The sequence below is a fragment of the Pantherophis guttatus genome, chromosome 2 (genome assembly GCF_059756535.1).
Source record: "Pantherophis guttatus breed Tessera chromosome 2, ASM5975653v1, whole genome shotgun sequence".
NCBI classification, from domain to species: domain Eukaryota; kingdom Metazoa; phylum Chordata; class Lepidosauria; order Squamata; family Colubridae; genus Pantherophis; species Pantherophis guttatus.
In genome coordinates this window covers 13,369,985-13,390,752 of record NC_142064.1, presented here as the reverse complement: position 1 = coordinate 13,390,752, position 20,768 = coordinate 13,369,985, and the positions used below count along the sequence as shown (strand labels likewise).

General features: G+C 40.9%; 1 protein-coding gene across 2 annotated transcripts in view; it reads right to left on the bottom strand.

Annotated features, from left to right (window-relative positions):
• The window catches only part of SMAD4 (SMAD family member 4), a 33,705-nt gene extending 17,815 nt beyond the window's left edge, over positions 1 to 15,890 (bottom strand). The window contains exons 1-3 of one of the 2 annotated variants that reach the window (XM_034401554.3): positions 15,411 to 15,890; positions 1,687 to 2,006; positions 1,295 to 1,469 (exon numbers count right to left, since the gene is read on the bottom strand). In XM_034401554.3, the coding sequence (XP_034257445.1) occupies positions 1,295 to 1,469; positions 1,687 to 1,935 (424 nt within the window). In that variant the 5' untranslated portion in view covers positions 1,936 to 2,006; positions 15,411 to 15,890. Of the gene's footprint in view, positions 1 to 1,294; positions 1,470 to 1,686; positions 2,007 to 15,062 lie in introns of both variants that reach the window. The other variant, XM_060690749.2, reaches the window with a different exon arrangement.
• Positions 15,891 to 20,768: the final 4,878 nt, after the last annotated feature.

The following is a 20,768-nucleotide window of genomic DNA, read 5'->3' as shown; positions in this document are numbered from 1 at the left end:
AAGTCCCTTTGTGGGTGTTCTATGCTGTATTTCTTGTTTTGATCCCTATACATCACCTAGTCACTATTTTGAAATGGGTGGCCATTTAAATAAATATGCCTATAAAGTACTATTAAATTATGTTCTTAAATTCCCTACTTGACAACTTTTTATATCAAACTGGAAGCTGTCTTTCTATCCTATCATTTCTGGAATATAATTCCACGATAATATTTCAGAAATGCAATATTTCTGCCTTGTTCGATAACAATAATGCATTTAAAAAAAAAAAAACAGCTTTCAAAGCTGGGCAAGGGACCAATTAATTCTTCCTTTCCATCAAGGCAAACATTTGTCAGACTTTTTTCTAATCCATCTTTAAGGAATGATTAAAGATCCATCCACCACATTCAAAAAAGAGGCCATGAGACAATACAGTTTTCAAGAGTCTTCCACAAAGTACCATGAAATCTGTGAGAAAATCTGAGCTAATTGTAATTTTACCTTGAACTGAGCTCACTCCTGAAACTATATGGGCTGGTATGTGGCTTTCTTAGTATTAACACTAAACTATTTTGCCTCTGCTTTTTTCCCCAGAATAGCATTTCTTCTGGAAGAAATGTTCTCCTGGAGCTCCATAGAGACAGGCACACTTGAGTCCCTTCTGGCCTTGGATCCTCCAGTGATCTTGAATTCTTTGCTTACCCTTCCTTATCTTTGCCTTGCAGCATTCAAGAGACCTTTTGTTTCATAGTTGTGGGTTTTAATGTTGCATCCAACTTCTGTTAGTGGTCAAGGCAGGTTTTGTTACAATTGAGCCATGTTTTGCAGCCTTTAGGCTAAATAACCATGTTGATGTTGGAAAAGCTAGAAACACGGTTGGACCTGAAGAGTACTTGGATGGAAGAAATCCTTGTAGGCTACCCTGAGAAATCAAAACACATTCTCTCCAGCATATCTCCCAGGAGTTTTAAGTTTCTTTCTTTGAAAGAAAAAAAAAATAAACAAAGGCTGCTGGAATGACTAACATTGCACTTAAGCATTGCAACCTTGTTTCTGGTTGTCAGTGTTCCTGGTACATCTTCCCTACAACCAAAGAGAATGTGTGTGTGGGGGGGGGGGAAATACAGTGATGAAAGGTCCCTTGACCAACCTCAGGAATCTTTCCTAGCAGTCTGGAATCTACTGCCTTGAAAGGTAACCACAAATCAAAACAGATGACTCAGAAAATAGGGGAGTCAGGAATCTATTGTTAAAGCTAACCCAATTTCTAATTTAAATTCAACAATTCACACGGATTTATGAACAAACTTACCAATGCCAGGTGACACAACACGCTCATAATGATATGGATTCACGCAGACACTGTCACATTTCAAGTCAAATGCATACTGGCAATATTTGACATGTTTGAGTTCATTTTTGTGAAGATCAGGCCACCTCCATAACCGTGCATAAATTACATGTGGAAAGCCCTTTCGACCAGCCACCTAAAAAGATTGGAAATCATGGAAAAATTCACTGGAAAATCAGAGGAAAATATCTAAGGAATGAAGGAAATTTTTTATACTTTACTGAATGCTACAAAAACATTCATCTATAAACACCATTTCCACAGGGTTATAGGCAAGCATGGCGATTTTCCATTCTCTCTTTGTCACTACATAAAATAAAGAATGTAACGGCACCAGATATGCTTCTACTAACCTGAAGCCTTCCATCCAGTGTTCTCTGAATTGTAACACATTTGCTAGGATGAGCTCCATTTGTGGTTATGGCTGTAATCAAGGAATCCAGTTCATCTTTTTTCTCCTTGAGTTTTTTAACTAAGCTTTCAATAGCCCTCTTTGCAAATGTTTCACTCTCCCCTCCTTGTCGATGGCACATCAAACTGTGAACTATGCTCAGGCAAGCATCATTACTGGTTGGCGTGTTGGTAATAGACATACTGTCCATTGGTACAGTTCTCACTTCAAGACCAAAGATCTCTGCCAACCAGTGGGCCAGAGACTATGTCTAGGGAAAGCCTAAAAGAAAAGAAATGACCAAACATTACAAGAGCAGCCACTAAATGTTTTCTGTTGGTCCCAAGACCATATTTTTCTCTGTTACTGCTATAATATTTAAATTGAGTAAAATGAATTGGATGGAGAAGTAGTATAACTCAAACATACTTCTTTCCCAAAAGCATCAAGGTTGGAGGGTTGTTGTTGTTTTTATCAAATGTGGTCATACATTGAGGATTACCGGTACTTGTACAACAAGATTACAATAGAGGGAGGTGTGATGGCAAAACATTTAGGAAACCCTGATCTAGAAACAATTGCAATGCTTAGGAATATATGGGAGGACAAGATAGACAAGTCCAGATTTGCCCAGGTAAAACAACAGGGATTATTTATCAGTTTAAAATCCAAAGTCCGAAATGGGGAGGGGGGAGAGGAGAAAATTTGTCTGGACTTGCCCAACAGGTTCTCCTCAGTTCCACTTATTGTTAAAAAAACCCTTTTCTTAAAAGGAAGTAGATGTGAGACATCAAAGGGGAAGTGAGATCACCTGGAAAAAAGGAACATCTGGAAAAGGGAGAAAGGTTGCTAGAAAAATATAAGCAAAATGGAGATTGTAAACAGCCACCTGATGAGTTAGTTTCCAGTAGTAGTAGAGGGCTAAGCAAAACATAGGAGGAAGTGTGGTAGGAGTGAAGGTGAACTTCTCTGGGGCCAGAAGTGAGGGAGGACATGACTTGGAGTCAAAAAAATAGTCATTGAGCAAAAAAAGATGACTGGTGTGTGGAGAAGGCAGAGGCTCCAGGTGGACAGGGAATTTGGGAATAACAGAACTAATGCAAGAGAAGATGACATATTCTGAGCCCGAAATCTCCAGGAAGTCAACAGGAGCTAACAGGAAGTGCTCTTAAAAGTTTTGAACAAAAGTTGCAATTTATAGAAGCAATAATTAGTCAGGATCACCTGGCTGGAGAAGCAAAATTTATCAGACATAATGTAATAGATTATTCTATTTTCAAGTGTGTGGTTTTGCTCTATGGATTCTGGTATTTGGTAATTGTTCTCTGCTTCAAAGAATCTGTCACTGGCTTTCATTTTGGAAACCTTTTGGGGTTTTGGCCAACTGAATCCTTGCTTATTTGATACAATCTTAATCTACATGAGTCCAGACCCCAGTTACAAGATTTGGATCTACCGCTAGTCTCCCCACAATTCTATGGGAGACTGTTGGAGATGTTGCTTTTTAAAAAAAAAAAAATCAGTGCTAAAAGCTAGATTTACATTTTTCCTTCTTATCTGCATTTACATTCATTTTTAAATCATAACACGGAGGCTTCCATGTTCATCTCAAAAGGAGATAAGGCTCCTGTTCTCTGGTTTGCTACCTCAAAGCAACTACTGTAGAGCCAGAAAGTGAGGCTTCAGTTTGCTTTTCACTATTGTTACTATCATTATTATTATAATATGCAGTTTGCAACTAAGTTGCACGTGCTGTGAGAGCCCTAGCACTCTTCCAAATCAGTATTAAGGAGAAGAAGGCTTGTCAAAGTATTTCCATTCTCCAGAAAGGCGGTGACAGCAAAAGTGCACACTCAACTGTTTTTTCTTTTCTTCCTTCCTTTTTCCATTTTTCTTTCTTTCTCTTTCTTTTCTTCCAATTAATAAATCTGCCCATCTCAAAAATCATGACTCTGGCCAGCTACAACAAGTAAACACAGCATAGAAAACACAAAAAACAAAAAGGACAAGAACACACTTACAATCCACAAGCAAGGTAAAAACAATTACCCACAAGAACTCAACAGAAGCTGCATCATGCCTCAGGAAGGCAAAAAGCTGAGCCAAAGGGTGTAGTTAGAAGAGACAAGGACTCATCGTCATCATCCAGCAAAGCTGCACCTCTCTTTAGGTTATTCACTTTATGTGCCTCGCTTCTCATAAAGAATAGCCTTCCTAGAAGTATCACAAGAGATAGTTGCTACCATTCTCATCCTCATCTTTATATATTGCCTTCCAAAAATACAACAATACAGATCTCCATGACAAAATAAAGCACTCAAGGGACAGAATAAAAATGGAACTGAGATTCTGAAACAATTTAACTCAGATCCAACAACAGTTGTATAACAGAAATTCAGCAACATATTAGTTTGTTTAGTGGTCATTTGAATTACAACAGCACTGAAAAAAGTGACTTATGAAACATTTTTCACACTTATGACCATTGCAGCATCCCCATGGTCATGTGATTTACATTCGGATGCTTGACAACTGGTTCATATTTATGACGGTTGCAGTGTCCTGGGATCATGTGACCTTCTTTTGCGACCTTCTAACAAAGTCAACGGGAAAGCCAGATTCAGTTAACAATTGTGTTACCAATTTAACAACTGCAGTGATTCACTTAACAAATGTGGCAAGAAAAGTCATAAAATGGGACAAAACTCACTTAACAAATTTCATCCTTAGCGACATAAATTCTGGGCTCAGTTGTGGTCATAAGTAGAGGACTACCTGTACTAACTCTAGACAAGCCAAAATTCTGGAAAAATTGCTCAAAAAGATAAAACATATTTTACTAATTGATTTACCAGTCAACCAAGCGAAGAACATTCTATCACACATGAACATATCTTGGACCTCAGAGCACTGCTGTGCTAAAATAACAAATAAAACTGTGGAATTGAACTGCAGTATTTTATCTACTCTTCACCTGAATAATTAAGAACTGCTCTAGGAAAAATCCTATCGCTCTGAAAAGTCTCCTGTCTTTCCACAACCACTAAAGCAGTTCTCTGATGCTGCTGCTTTGCTCTCTTTAACAAGAGAGAGTACAACTTTTTTAGGTACCAAAGCTCTGGGAGGGGGTGCAAATGGACTGTTCCCTGTTCTGAATATATACAAACATACATAAAACAAATTCAAGTGCATTAAAATTTACTTCTTGATATTTAAACCTTGAAAAAACAAATCTGAGAAAAGGAGCAGGTCATATATTTTCCATCAATAATGAGTAGAAAGCAACAGTAGAAAGCAACAATTGAATGATAGATGCAACAATAGGAAAGCAGGGAAAGGCAGATATCAAACTAAGATAAAACTGGAAACACAGGGTTAAATTATTAAATATGACTTTAAATTCCAAACAAACAAACGAGGCAAAAATCTGTTTCCAAGCATGCAGTGAAAGTAGCACCTGTCTGCAACACTTGAAAATAGCCACACCTTTTTTTGGCATCATGCAGCTGTTGTGCAATCCTAAAAAAGGGAGTTATAGATAGGCACTATATTTGCAATCCCATATACTCTAAAGCCCATTCCTGCCTGCCAGTCTAAAGCACTGCATAATTTTATTTTTATTTTTTTCAAAACATATACATAAAACATGCTTATATAAAACTACGGTAGCAATTACACTAATAAAAAGGGCACAAAGGAGGAAAACCAACCTCCAGCACACCGAACCTCTTTTTGTAAACCTGTTTTACAGCGGTTTTGTTGTTATTTTTAGGCCAGGCTCTAGATGATAAAGGATGAAAGAAGCAGCTTACCCATTTCATTCAAGGCAAACTTGCACCATGAGTTGCTTAATGTTCTTTCATCTCAAAAGCATGAAAGAGAAAAGACTTATCTTGTCCAGGATCCCAATTTTCCCAGCATTCTAAAGACAGCCAGCAAACTTCCAAGAACCAAGTCAGTTAACTCTCTGGGCTTAAATGCTTACATTTACTGGCTTAGAAGAAGCCGGCAAGCCTTTTTCCATAGTCTATCTAACTATCCATGGCTCTGTTTCACCTTCCGTTAGCAGTCTCAAAGCGATCTTGTGATAGCAACTGTTATATTAATTCTTTCTTTTCAGGTAACTTGAATCTGCCTTGTTCAATTTTCTTGAATGGCACTAGATCCAAGTATTACAAAAGGGAAGCAAGCCCCTGTCATTGATTTTCTTCACACACCACTCATGTACTTCCTTCATTATTTCCATTTTCCTTCTTTGCAGTTTTAAAATGCTAATAATATGCGCCTCAGATCTTTCCACAGCTCCAGGTGACAGTCACAAATTGAACAATGGCACCTGCTGAGAGAAAATCTGCACGTCTAACACTCTAGGAGAGGAAGCTTAAAAGACAGCATTTCAGTCAAGTGTTATTAAGTGCACAGACTTTCTTCCAGCAAAAGTCCATGCTCAATGGAAAGATGATGTTGGAAATGGCTGGAGGAAGTCACACAATCTCCAAAGAATCTAAAGACTGTAATGAATCCAGTCTAATCCTTGCTTAGCCCCAAAAATAATCTCAATAATCTTTACAATAATCTTTATAATCTCGCTGGGCGAGATCATCCGTGGTTTCGGGGTGGAGTACCATCAGTACGCTGACGACACCCAGCTGTACATCTCCACCCTAGACCACCCCAACGATGCCCTTGAAGTAATGTCCCGGTGCCTGGAGGCCGTATGGATCTGGATGGGGAGAAACAGGCTCAGGCTCAACCCATCCAAGTCCGAGTGGCTGTGGTTTCTGACGTCCCGATATAGTCAGCTGGTGCCATCGCTGACTATTGGGGGCGAATCATTGGCCCCCACGGAAAGGGCTCGCAACTTGGGTGTCCTCCTGGATTCACGGCTGTCTTTAGAAGAGCACTTGACGGCCGTGACCGAGAGGATTTTTCATCAGGTTCACCTGATTCGCCAGTTGCGTCCCTTTCTAGATCGGGACTCCTTACACACGGTCACTCATGCCCTCGTCACCTCCCGTCTGGACTATTGTAACGCTCTCTACATGGGGCTCCCCTTGAGGAGCACTCGGAGGCTCCAACTGGCACAGAGTGCGGCCGCGCGGGTGGTGATGGGAGCGACGTGGCGCTCCCATGTAACACCTCTCCTGCGCGAGCTGCACTGGCTCCCGGTGGTCTTCCGAGTGCGCTTCAAGGTTTTGGTTATCACCTTTAGAGCGCTCCATGGCTTAGGACCTGGTTATTTACGGGGCTGCCTGCTACCACCAATAGCCTCCCACCGACTAGTACGCTCCCATAGAGAGGGGCTCCTCCGGGTGCCGTCGGCCAAACAATGTCTACTGGCGGCCCCCAGGGGGAGAGCCTTCTCTGTGGGGGCACCTACTATCTGGAACGAGCTCCCCCCGGAGATACGGAGGATCCCGGATCTGCGTACCTTCCGTCGCACGCTCAAGATTTTCCTATTTCATCAAGCCGGCCTGACCTAAGTCTTTCCCCTTTTAAATGCAAATTTTAAATCTGGTTTTAAATTATTGGGGTTTTAAATTTGTTCAGCAAAATTTTTTAATTCGTTTTAATCTATTTTAAATTTTGTATTTATATGTTTTATTCTATGGCTGTTCACCGCCCTGAATCCTTCGGGAGTAGGGTGGTATACAAATTCAATAAAATAAATAAATAAATAAAATAAAAATACATGTAGCTGTCTTCTCAAAAAACCTTTCAATAATAGCATTTCATGTTTAATAAATTCCTTGCTTTTAACATTGCAAACCTACTGAAGCTGACTTTTACATTCTGGAAAAGATATTGATTGGAAAAGATAAGTCAGTACTGCTAGGCAAGAGTTAAAATTAACACTCAACTTTCAAGATAACTGGGAAGCTCCAAAATCATTTCTGAGAAGGCAATACACATGTGTTGGTTGAATCACAGAGCCACCATTAGCTATGCCTTTTGCATATATGGCTTCAGTCTGCTCCATAAAATCCCAATCTATGCCATCGACCCAGTCATATTTTTAACAGAAGCAACAGAATTCAAGGAATGACAGCTTTTCCAATTAAGAGTGCTATGCTGATGCCCCCTTTCCGTTCCACAGAATATTTCAGCCCCAAAGGGATACTTGAAACAATTAAGAGACAGCATTGGGAAGCGTACTCCGCATGCTTTAAATATCATTACAGCCTTTGCATAGCTTGCCTAATGCCTCAGTAACAATCATTTACCAATGTTTAGCTCCATAAAAAGCAATAGAGGGCGGGACCTGTTAAAAACTCATAGGGAATTGTTAATGTGTGAATTAAAACTTCCTCTTTCCTTAGGTTCTTCTATTTCTACTTTGTTGCCAGCGGGACTTCTAAAGGGGGAAGGACTCAACTGCAGAGCTATTCTAGTTCATTCCTTTCTTTAGACACTGGACAATCCATTAAATTATGGAGAAGAGAATCCAATACCTAGCACTTTTTCTTCATAGAGAAGAATCTTTGTCAGTTACCATGATCAGTTCAGGGTGAAAAAAATACTTGTTTTGTCTAGAAGCATGTTTTTATACTTTTTAAAGTGTTCATGCATCAGGGAAGACAGTTGCATGATTGCTTTAGTTTCCCCTCATTAATCAGCAAGTTTGGAGAAGATCTACTTTCATTACTGCTATCTACCCCAGGTCATCAGGATTGGAGCAGCATATAAATTCTGAAAAATAAGTAAATAACTGTACATGACAGTTCGTACCTGAAGGGAAACTTTAATATAGGGAAATGATATATTTGATATGAGGAAACACAATCAGAAGCTAAAAACACTATTCTTAATAGAGACAGATAAAAGGATCTTCAGCACCTGATTCATGAGCCTTGCAACTCACAGTAATATTCTACTAATAAAGAATAACTGGAGGTTTCAAATGGCTCTTTTACACTAATCTAAATTTTCAGATGCAATTCAAGGTGCCAGTTGTCACCTTTAAGGCTTACATGACTCTAGACCAGGGCAGCACAATGGCTCAGCATTTAAAATGTTGAGGTCATCTGCTGGAAAGCCAACAACCCAAGTTCAAGACCCCAAGTGTCAAGCAAGTGGGCGAGTTCCCAGTACTTGCCCCAGCTCCTGCCAACCTAGCAATTCAAAAGCATGCAAGTAGATAAATAGGTACCACTTCGGTGGGGACTATTTCTCTCTAGCCATATGATGATAGAAGTGTCTGGATAACACATTCCTTCAACTGAGAATCAGAGATGAGCACTACTCCTCCCCAGTTGGTCATGAGTGGGCAGGGAAAACCTTTAAACCTTTTCATACTCTAGACCAGCTATCTGAAGGGCCACCTTCTTCTGTACCCCTCCAGATTCTGTAACTATGAGAATGCCATTTATTGGCCCTTCAAAACAGGTATTTTCAAAAACCACTCCTACATTTTGGAACTCCCCACAGAAATCTCATATTTACACACACACCCTTCTGAGTTTCAGGAGAGCAGTTAAGATCAGATTATTCCATCAAAGGAAAGCCAAACCTGAGATTTTCAACTCTGTAAAAGCTAACAAGATATGCTGAAAAATTAGACTGAAGACTAAATAAATATTAAGTGACAAAACAGAATCTTTAAAATCGATTTAATGGAACCAAGTGCTAATATTAATGCATTTTTCTTGCCAAGAGCACCGTACCATAACTACTAAGCAGAACATGTGGCATGTGTTCAGTAATCACCATCACTGACATTTGAAGTCTGATGGAGAATCATTTTGGAAGTATGCATGGTGACGATATGCTTAGGAAAACTGTACCACTGGACAAATGGAAGCTATTCAAATATTTCTCAATTAGAGGCTTTGAAAATAATTCCTTAGCCTTTGATAACAACATTAGCAACTTCTATTAGCTATCCTAGAAATAGAAAAAGGGGTTTAGTTCAAATTAATTCATTAAAGCCCTTTGGGAGTTAGAAAAACAGAAAAACGTGTTTATGATGTTTGGTTAAGGAAACTAATATTAAATCATCATTGAAAATGATTTTCATTACTTACAAACATTCCCTTTGAATTCATCTATAAATACCTAAATTTTCATAACAAATTAGGATTTATATGCTCCTTTCTTATAAATGTTGAGGTAACAGTAGAGTAAAAGCAGTTATGAAACATATTCAAAAATAGTAGCAAACAAAAGAAAGCAAACATAGAATACTTCCAAAGAAGAAATCATTAGAAATGCAAATAAAATAGAAATGCATTTAAATAATGCATTAGTGTATTGTCACTAGTGTCATATACATTTGAATAATAAATCAAAGTCAAATCAACCTAGGTTTGAAAATAGCTACTTGTCAGATTGTCTGTTGTCTCTAACTATCACAAGACAACACTTATAAAATCAAAATCATGTTTGTGTCTATGTTTCACTTAGTATGTTGACAGAAGAGCAATGAATCAATTCATTCAATTCTAAGAGTGCAGATTTTCAAACAGATACTACTAAATTTAATGACGTTTATTACCCAGGAGAATCATGCAAGATTATAATCATATGCATACTAGTAAAAGAAGCCAGAGAAAAGCACTTGTGTGTAGATATGGTGAACATTTCTCTAAAGGCAACATTTCCTTATGTAATGGTTGCTCACACCAATTTGTCAGACCCTATCATTTAAAAAAAAAAAAAAAAACAACCAGTGCAAAAACCATTTAATTTCTTTCCTAAAATCCATTTTTTGTCTTGTAAAGTTCTTTTTTTATTGGAAACAATAGAAAATTAACTGCTGCAGCACCTAGCCAGATTTGGCTAATCTTGGAAACTAAGCAAAATTAAGTCTATTTGGTAGTGGAATTCAGAGGCATCCAGGAATTCCAGATGTTAGCTACTAGTAGGTAGTTGGAGAAGTAAAAAAAGAAGGAAGGGAGGGAGGCAATGAAAAACTAGTTCCAGAATTCTGATGCCAAAACACTGTTTAGATGAATCGCAGGAAGTTGAGTTTTATTCAGGGATAGCTTTACCTTTTTGGTAAAGCTGGGTGGAATGATCTGCAGGAGTACATGGCAAAAAAAGGTAACAGTAAAGGTTTTCCTTGCCCAGTCTATCCAATCTAAGGGGTGGTGCTCATCTCCAGTTCTTACCTGGCTAATATATTGCAAAAGAAATGGGGAAGCCTCAACAGGCCAGATGGGTACATGGATGGGTAAGACTGACCATTTCCTACCCATATTCTATAAATTAAACTATGATAAACTTTATTTCTTCAAACATAAATTATACTTTAGTACCCTGTTTTCCCCAAAATGAGATGCTGAGCCAGTAAGCATTTCCTGCTGTAGTATGGAAGTTTTGAAGAATAATTTTACTAGTAGGAATAATGGCCCGCAAAGGCTTTATGGTTCTACAAAGAGGGAAAGGGGGATACGTTTCTTGAAATTAGTAGGGAGTGGTACGAACTCTATTTTCTGAAGTCTGATTCTATTGAAATAAATTTAAATCAGCAATCCTAATGATAATTTAAATCTTGTATATGTCTAGATGTAATGATGTGTTTTATTTCCTTTCCCTACAAAATAATCATATTTTTAACTACCGTGTTTCCCTGAAAATAAGACCGTGTCTTATACTTTTTTGAACCCTGAAATAAGCGCTTGGCTTTATTGCCATGCACTCAAAAGCCCGATTGGGCTTATTATCAGGGGATGTCTTAATCTGTCTGATTATGTCCCTTCTCTTTACAGTATAAAAATGTTCTTCTACACCAGACTTGGGCATTTTACAGTCCCTAGGCCAAATCCGGCTCTTTGGCTGTCCCTGTCCAGCCTCTGTGAGGCCAATCTGCAATTAAATATCAAATACAATTAACAGTATACCATGCACACAATAAAACTTCATTGCTTTTGTTTTGAGGCTGGCTGCTATTTTTTTTTCAATTTATGCATGTGTGCATGCCTATTCTACTTTCACAAACTTATTGCTTCAGCCCTTGAAAGAGTTCCAGTTTCTCATGTGGCCCCTTGAGAAAACTAATTGCCTACCCCTATTCTACAGTTTTTAAAAAATGAACTTTATTTAATTAGTATAGAAATTCTATCCTATTTTACACTTGGTAAGGCACCAAACAATTTACAAGAACTGTAATAAGAACGCCATTACAATAAGGAAAAACCTAGTTAACAAGCCAAAGGCCTGAAAAACATGTGCCATAACAAGGAAGAAACTAATTAAAAGATACTATATCAAAAGTCTTTATCTCTGTAGGCAGTAAAATAGTGTAAAGACTGCTCTGAACCTTGACACCCCCCCCCCATGTTGCTGAGGGACTCACAGGAATTGGGAGTCCATTAACATCCAAAAAGTCCACTAAAAAAGGGCACATGTTCTCACTAAATCATCTTAGATCAGGGGTGGTCTTAGATGTATAATATATTGTTATTTCCAATGGCAACTTCCTCTCTATCAAGGAGCAAGACTCTCAGAAAGAGAATGCATATATAGGCATGAATTAAAGGATTAAAAAGTAACATTTCAGACTATAAAACTGATCATTAGATGGAAGCCAAATCCAGCTGCAAGAAAATAAACCTGATGCATTTCTCTTTGCCTATTATGTGAATTTTTAATCAAGTATTTAATCAAAATATTGTCAAAAAGAAATTCAAGTTCAAAAGAAAAAACAAAACAAAAAATCATTTATAATAATCTGTGTGTGAAAATGCAAGAAAATTCAAGATTAGCATTAAAAAGGATAAAAAACACTGCATGTAAACAGAAAGACTAATGTTTCAAAAATGGTTTCAGAAGAATAGCATAAATATTATCAGTTATTACAGAACAACACATAAACTAGGACCTGAGAATCAGCACCATTAAATTCAATGAGACTTGCTTCTCAGTAAGGCTATTCACAAGATACATCAACCATAAAGCAGCGAGCACATGTGAACCAAATTTATTGTGCAATCTCAGCCAGTTAAGTGTGTTGTGCAAACTCAGAAAACTGGGTTAAGTTCACTATAAGCATGTACATTCTTATATGCTGACTAATCATAATGCTACAGAATTATAATATATAACATATACCTTAATGTGAGAAGCAAATGACAAATTATAAATGTTGTCAGGAAATAACTTGCAATGAGATCTCATTTTCTTAATTGTCACTTAATAGATTCTAAATAGAATGGAAACTGGATGGCTAATCTGAAGAACAGTAGGAGTGTATTTATAATGCACAACTGTTTACAAAAGAAACTGAATCTCAGAGATGTCGCTCAACTGAAGACATAAAAAGAGCCACATCTAAATATGAGGTGGTTATCGAGTTCAATAGTACTGAAATAACATGGGTGGAAGATTGATTGCAAGAAGTTTAAACAGGTTTTTTTGGGGGGAGGGGTTATTAACAGGAAGAATATTGCTGTAATTAGATAAAATCCTTACTAAATTAATTGAGATCTTACCTAAGCTTGCCCATATAGATTGTTGGAAATTCCTATCAAGCTCTACTACTCATAAACCAAGCTCTACCACTCATAAACAAATTTTGCAAATGCTCTTCTGAAATAGAGAGGAATTTAAAGTTTTCTAATTGTTGTTGGGCTTCATCTAGAAAAGCAATTTCCTCTAATAACAATGGATATTCCCCTTTTGTTTTTCCAGTTTTCCAGTACTGCAGGAACCCATCCAGAGAGTTCTCTAACCTTCTAGAGCAATACAGGAGGAAAAGGAAAAAGCCACATATATCCTATCATCAGAAGGCCAGCACTGGACAGCATGAGGGTATGCAAAACATTAAAATGATTTTAGATCAAAGAATCAATTTCAAGATTTGATTCTTTTCCCTTAAATCCAGATTAGTTTTTTTCTTGCCATAGGCACAAGGAAGTTTATGCTTGAGACACTTCTGGAGAGTCAGAATTATCTATTCTACAGTTTCTAATCTATTTTAAAGTTTCAATAATTTTAATGTCAAGGTGATCATCTACGTATTTCTCAACCCTCAAAGAAGACCAGGCATCCCCAGATACTGGGAAGATTTTTGAACTGCCTAATAGCTAATATCTAATATGCTAATTTGGTTTTCATATCCAATATCAAGTTTTCATTTCTACAGTATTTTTCAACAGAGGTTTCAGTTTGACTAATATTGAAAAACAAGTGGTATAGAAAGAACAGTGCCACAGAAACAAATCTACTACAATCAAGTTTCTTACTCTATATTATAACAATGCCAGTAACAAAGTAACCAATGCTACCAACAAAGATAAAAATCTTATATTTTCACATAATGTTTCTACCTATACAGGAAATACTATCCTCGAAAGCAGGGTTTTCCCCCCCCCTCCAAGCGGAACATGGAAACCGAGTATTTTTTACCCTTTCTATATTGGAAATATTATGCAACTATCCATCACAATCAACATTAGAATAGAATAGAATAGAATAAATAGAATAGAATAGAATAGAATAGAATAGAATAGAATAGAATAGAATAGAATTTTTATTGGCCAAGTGTGAATGGACACACAAGGAATTTGTCTTGGTGCATATGCTCTCACTGTACATAAAAGACAAGAGATATAAAAGCATATATTCAGCGACAACTTTCAATCCAGCGCCTATTAAAAGCCTTCGCCGCCACCAATTATTCCGATATTTTCCTCCCATCTGGAAAGAAACCAGATCCAAAGTTTGGCAACTCGATTCCGTGGGACTTTTGGTTTTTTTTTTTAAATTCCTCGCAGGACTTCATCTCGCGCGCATTTCCCCTTCCATCCCCCACCCTCCCCCCCAGAAACAAAAAGTCCTGCGAGGAATTTAAAAAACCAAAAAAAAAAAACCAAAGGCAGGTGGAAACCCGAATTCACCCAGGATTTCGCCTTCCCCCACCCCCACCCCTTCAAAAAAAAAAAAAAACCCTTTTTTTAAGACGGTCAGGAAAAGTGTCGTTGGCAAGAAACAAAGTAACCCAACAAGAGTAGAGAAAAAGAAAAGGAAAAAAAAACAACAATCCTCACAAAAAAGCAACGACGACAACCCAAAAGCTACCCCCGCCCGGCCCCGGCTCCATCAATCCTCATCCTTCTTTGTCGCGATACATTTATTTTTTCTTTTATTTATTTATTTATTTTATTTTTCTCCTGGTGATACCCCTCCCCCTCCCCGACTTTTGCTGCAAGCAGCAACCGAAGCGCAGCTGCAGCCCCGGGGAAAAAAAAAAACAAAAACAAAAAACGGCTCCAGCTCCATTTTAGAAAGCGGGCTCAAGGCAGGTAAGGCAGACATGGCGAGACGCCCCCCCGCCTCCCCTGGTCTCCGGGCACTTGTGGAGAGGCGAAGACGGGGCCTCCACTCCGGGCAACTTACTTCCCAAGCAAACATGCCCCGTTTGGAGAGTCTCCCCGGGGAAGGAGGAGGAGGAGGAGGAAGAAGGAGGCAAGCCAGGCTCTTTGTTCTTCTCGCTCGCCAACGCGGCTTGCCGCCTCAGCCTCCCCCTCAAGAGCTGTGGGGCCACGCTTTCCCTTCCCTCCCAGGAGGCTGGGGATGATGGGCGTTGCAGTCCCCGCCGCCCTGTGAGGAGGAGGAGGAGGCGGTCAAAATGGTCATAAGCTGCAGTTTCTCTGGCACTGAAGGCGACCGCGCTGCCCCGAGAAGCTGAAAGAGAGAGAGGGGGGGGGAACCCAAGCGGGGGCTCGAGGCGGGAAGGGGCGTTACCTGGGCCTCAGTCGGGACCCCGCCGCCGTCGCCGCGGCCGGCCTGCGAGGGGCCTCACCGCCCCCGCCTCCCCTCCTCTTCTTCCGCCGCCGCTCTTCTCCTCGCTCCGCCTTCCCCCAGAGAGAGAGAGAGAGAGAGAGAGAGAGAGAGAGGCAGAGGGGGGAGGGGCGGCGCGGCTCCCTCACGGCGCGCGCGCGCGCGCACCAACGGCCTCCAGGCGCGAGGGAAGGACGTTCCGAGCGACGGACGGCGACCGCCGCCGCCTGCGTCGTCGTCGTGTTGTTATTGCTGCCGCCGCTGCCGCAGACGCGTCCAAGTCAGGCCCCCGCTGCGCATGCGCCACATCCGGGTTTTTCCCCCCCCCCCTTTCTTCTTCCTCCCCTCTTTCCTTGGCTCCCGTGCTCTCGCTCTCTCTCTCTCTCCTCCCCAATGAGGCTCCGCAACCCGATCTCCCCAATCGGGGGCGAGCGCGCTGCGCATGCTCACAAGCCGTCCCGTGACGCGCTGGAAGATTTCCCCTGAGAACGACGCGGGAGGGCGCGGCCATGAACTTTTTTTTTTTTTTTTTGAGGGTGGTGGTGGCGGAGAGAGAGAGAGAGAGGGAGGACGGACGGACGGACGGGTGTGTTTTCTTAGTTTCGAAGTTGCCGCCCGTCCTCAAAAGAGAACGGGAAGGGTTCAGGCTAGACTTGGCTTGCTTTCTTGCGGTGGGGTTTTAACAGATTAACAGAGTTGGAAAGGACCTTCTAGTCCAACACACACACCCGCCCAAGCAAGAGACTCTACACCACTTCAGACAGATGGCTGTCCAGTCTCTTCTTGAAAGCTTCCAGTGATGAAGCTCCCACAACTTCCGAAGGCAACTTCTGTTCCATGGGTCGATTGTTCTCCCTGTCAGAAAAGTTCTCCTTATTTCTTGGTTGAATCTCTCCTTGATCAGTTTCCATCCATTATTCCTTGTCTGGCCTTCAAGTGCTTTGGAAAATAGGTTGACCCAGTGGTGAAATCCAATTCTTTTTACTAGCGGTTCTGTGGGTGTGACTTGGTGGGCCTGGCAGGAGAAGGATACTGCAAAATCCCCATTCCTTCCCCACTCTGGGGCCAGCCAGAGGTGGTATTTGCCGATTCTCTGAACTGCTCAAAATTTCCGCTACCGGTTCTCCAGAACCTGTCAGAACCTGCTGGATTTCACCCCTGGGTTGACCCCTTCCTCTCTGTGGTAGCCCCTCAGATATTGGAACACTGCTATCATGTCTTCCCTGGTCCGTCTCTTCCCTAGACCAGGGGTCAGCAACCTGCGGCTCTGCAGCTGCATGTGGCTCTTTCACCCCTCTGCTGTGGCTCCGTCACTCAAAATATGCTTCACAACCGCCAATGTGCGACACCCACTGGCACGCGATTTATTGAGCTTTTCAACCCCAGGTAGGTCAACCATGGATAAATCCAAGAAAATAAAAGTTTCAGAAGAAAACACAACATTTAATTCAAGTACATATGCTAGTTTTGTGGCCGCTCAAGAAATAGTCAGGCACAGGAAGGATTTTGTGACTCCCGGTGTTTTCTTTTCTGTGGGAAACTGGTCCAAATGGCTCTTTGAGTGTTTAAGGTTGCAGACCCCTGCACTAGACTAACCATGCCTAGTTCCTGCAACCGTTCTTCATATGTTTTAGCCTCCAGTGCCCTCATCATCCTGGTGGTTCTTTAATTCACCCACGCATGCACCTCTTCGTAGACACACTGTACACAAGCAATGCGTGTTGTATTTATCTGTCACCTCCAGCAAGTAAACGTGCTCGAAACAGCTGGGAAAAAGTGTTTCAACTCAAAACAGCCCCTTCACCCAGCTGAGAAGAATCAGAACATCTGGAACAAATTTTGGAGGGCGAATTGGTCCCCCCACCCCCCTCCCAACACCTGCCTGTGCCCCACCTCCCCTTCTGGCATCGTGTTTTTACTCCATTCCCACAAATGTTTTGCTGCCCACCAGGTCAGAAATGTGTTTCCTAGGGTCTTCTGCCTGCGCCCGCACTCGGAACCAATTGCTCGCACCCGAACCACTTCAGGCCTGGCATGTTTTTTAATCAACTTCCCAAGAACTGGAAATAAGGAGAAACTTTCTGACAACGAGAGCAATCAACCTGTTGTGGCCTCCAGTGGCCAGCAGAGTTGGCAGCAGATTCGGACAGTGAGGAGGTTGGGGAGGAACATGGGCCAGTCCTGGAGTCTGGGGAAGGCTCTGATGAGGGCTTTGCGTCAAAGGCAGAGAGGGGGCCAGGGCCGGATGCCAGTGATCAGCTGCCTTCGGAGTCAGACATCAGTGAGGCAGATGAACAGCTGGAGCCTGTTCCCAGTGTGCGCGTGTGCAGAGTTGCCAGACGAAGGGAACAGCTAAAGAACAAGGGTCGGCTTGGGAGTAAGGCAACAGGTAGACGATGAATGGCCCATCCCAGAGGGAATAAAAGAGCGAAAGGACGGTGGAGTTTGCAGGAGACAATTAGTTTGCCTAATTGGTTTGTTACTCTCGGAGACTCTGCCAAGTTTTGAAGATATCGGCCTGGCAGCTCTCCAAGCCAGACAAGGTCTGTGACTATAAATTCTCCCTTGAAAAACTTTGCTGAAGGTGAATGAGAGGAATTCACTGTTTGTTTAATAAAAGGGGTTTTGTCGGGACCAGGATTCTGCTTTGTGCTTTTTGCGGAAGCCTAGGTCAAAACACAACCAATGCCTTCAGAAGTTGTGGGTGCTTCATCACTGGAAGCTTTCAAGAAGAGACTGGACTGCCATCTGTCAGAAATGGTGTAGGGTCTCCTTCTTGGGCGGGGGGGTTGGACTAGATGACCTATAAGGTTCCTTTTCCAACTCAATCTGTTAAAATCTGTTAAACTGAGCTAAGCATTCTCACGGTCAAAATGAATGGCAGCTATGAGAAGCGTTTTCTTCCAATCCTCAAAGGAGAACCAGGTCATGTGTCAGTTGCCTCTCATTTCTGAATGAATGGTCAGCTCCTGAAAAGCAGATCTTTGATCGAATGTTACACGATAAAGAGCTTTCTATCTGTAAGTGCAAGTTGAGCATGGGGAACTCTGGGAGATATCTTTAAAAAGTTGCTAAAGATGAAAAAACACTGCTGTTGGTAAACCTTTGGGGTCTCAAGCAAAAAGCATCTTCCCATCCTTCAAGCTTTTTCGAACTGGAAGATACCCAGGAATAAGCAAAAATTATCTGTTCTCGTACAGTACAGATAGTCCTAAATTTACAATCACAATTGAGCCCAAAATTTACGTTGCTAAGAGAGAAATTCATTAAGTGAATTTTGTCCCATTTTATGACTTTTCTTGCCACATTTGTAAAGTGAATCATTGCAATTGTTAAATTAGTAACACCACTGTTAAGTGGTGCATGAGGATGCTGCAATGGTCATAAGTGTGAAAAATGGTCATAAGTCACTTTTTTTAGTGCTGTTGTAACTTTGAATGGTCACTAACTGAATTGTTGTAAGTTGAGGACTATCTGTAGTCGTTTTATTACAAGTGCACTCAGATTTCTCATCTGCTGCATTGCAGCTTTGCTATTTGTTTGTTTTTGTTTGCTCTCACTTAAGCAGAATAAGAAAATTAAAAGCAAAACATGAAAAGGACAAAAGCAATGTAATATGTATTTATTTATTAAATATTATTATTTATTTAAAATATATATTAAATATATGCTGCTTATTTTTCTTATTTATTTTTTCTTATTTTTCTCATTTTTTTCCTCATCCTTGTCAGGGTGCCTCCTGTAAGAAGACTGCAAATTCTTCAAGGGATGCAAAATCCCTCCAGCTTTTTCTCTTGCCCTGTTTCAACTGATTTCCAAGCCAGTTAAAAGGCAGATGAAAAATGCCTGTGACAATTTTTTTAAAATTTCAGAGTTCAGAATTCTAAGAGGACAATTGAAAAAGTGCTTCCCCAACATCAGTATCAAAATGGATGACTGTTTAGCTCGTACTGTTAAGGAGAAAAGATAGAACTCCTATGGTTATTACAAGAAATTTTATTTGGCTCCCAGAATGGAACAAGAGGAAAACTTTGATAAACTCAGTTCCTGCTACTTAAAAACGGGAGATGGGACATACAGGTAGCCCTCGACTTACGACAATTGAATGCAAAATTTCCATTGCTAAGCAAAACAGTTGCTAAGTGAGTTTTGCTCCATTTTACCACATTTCTCTAATTAAATGAATCACTGCAGTTCTTTAGTAAGTAAAACAGTTGTTACATGGCTTCCCCATTGATTTTGTCTGTCAGAAATTTGCAAAAGGTCATCGTGACTCCAAGACATGCAACCGTCATAAATGTGAGCCAGTTGCCAAGTGTCTGAATTTTGACCATGTGACTGTGGGGATGCTGAAATGGTTAGAAGTGTGAAAAATAGTCATGCCAGTGGTGGGATTCAGCCGGTTCGGGACAGTTCGGGTGAATCGGTTGTTACATTGTTGGCTGGCGCCACCCCTCCCCTCCCCACCCCTTCCAGGAATCCCCCCGTGGCCCGTTTTTGCTCCCAGGGGGGTGCAGGAGGCCAAGTGCTACCTGTCACACCCCTTAGCCACGCCCACCCAGCCGGTCATTAGGGCAGAGAACTGGTTGTTTAATTATTTCAATCCCACCACTGGTCATGTGTCAGTGCCATTGTTAACTTTGAATGGTCACTAAATGAGTGGTTTTAAGTCCAGGAGAATCCTCTTCCATCCAAACCACACTCTATTTATATGGGAACGATTCAACCTTTGTACCTCTTGTGTTTGCCAAATATAAAATCAGATCAAGGGTATTTGAGTGAAGGTGGGACCACAACAGTGTAGAGCCGGTTTTAACTTCTGGATGAGCTTGGATGGAAGAATTAAAAAAGGCAAGAACAGGTTATTCTAAAAGAGGATAAAGCACATTTCACAATGTGTCTCCAGATTCCTCAAAGCTCTTTTGCTGTGCCAGTAAATGAACTGCAATGCCTCAGGGAGTGAAAACATCCACCCTTAATGACTAATACTGCCCTTCTTGCCACACACACACATAAAAGGCACACCAAAACTGCTTACCAAAGCATTTCAAAACCACAACTGGTTTTCAGTAGTGTTTATTTCTGAAATTAACTAAGTTGCCACATCTGGATTGCATCAACTAACCCAAGTTAACTAATCTTTGAACAAATCCAGTCTCCTTGATGTTGGCCTCATCTATATTTGTCAAGTATTTGCAAGCCATTGGCACATGTGTCATATAGACACCAGTGGAGGCAGAGAGTGTCTCCACCCCTATGTGGAAAGGAGGGGCTTACCCTGAGTATAAAACCCCCTCCAACCTTTTCCACCATGCTCTCTCC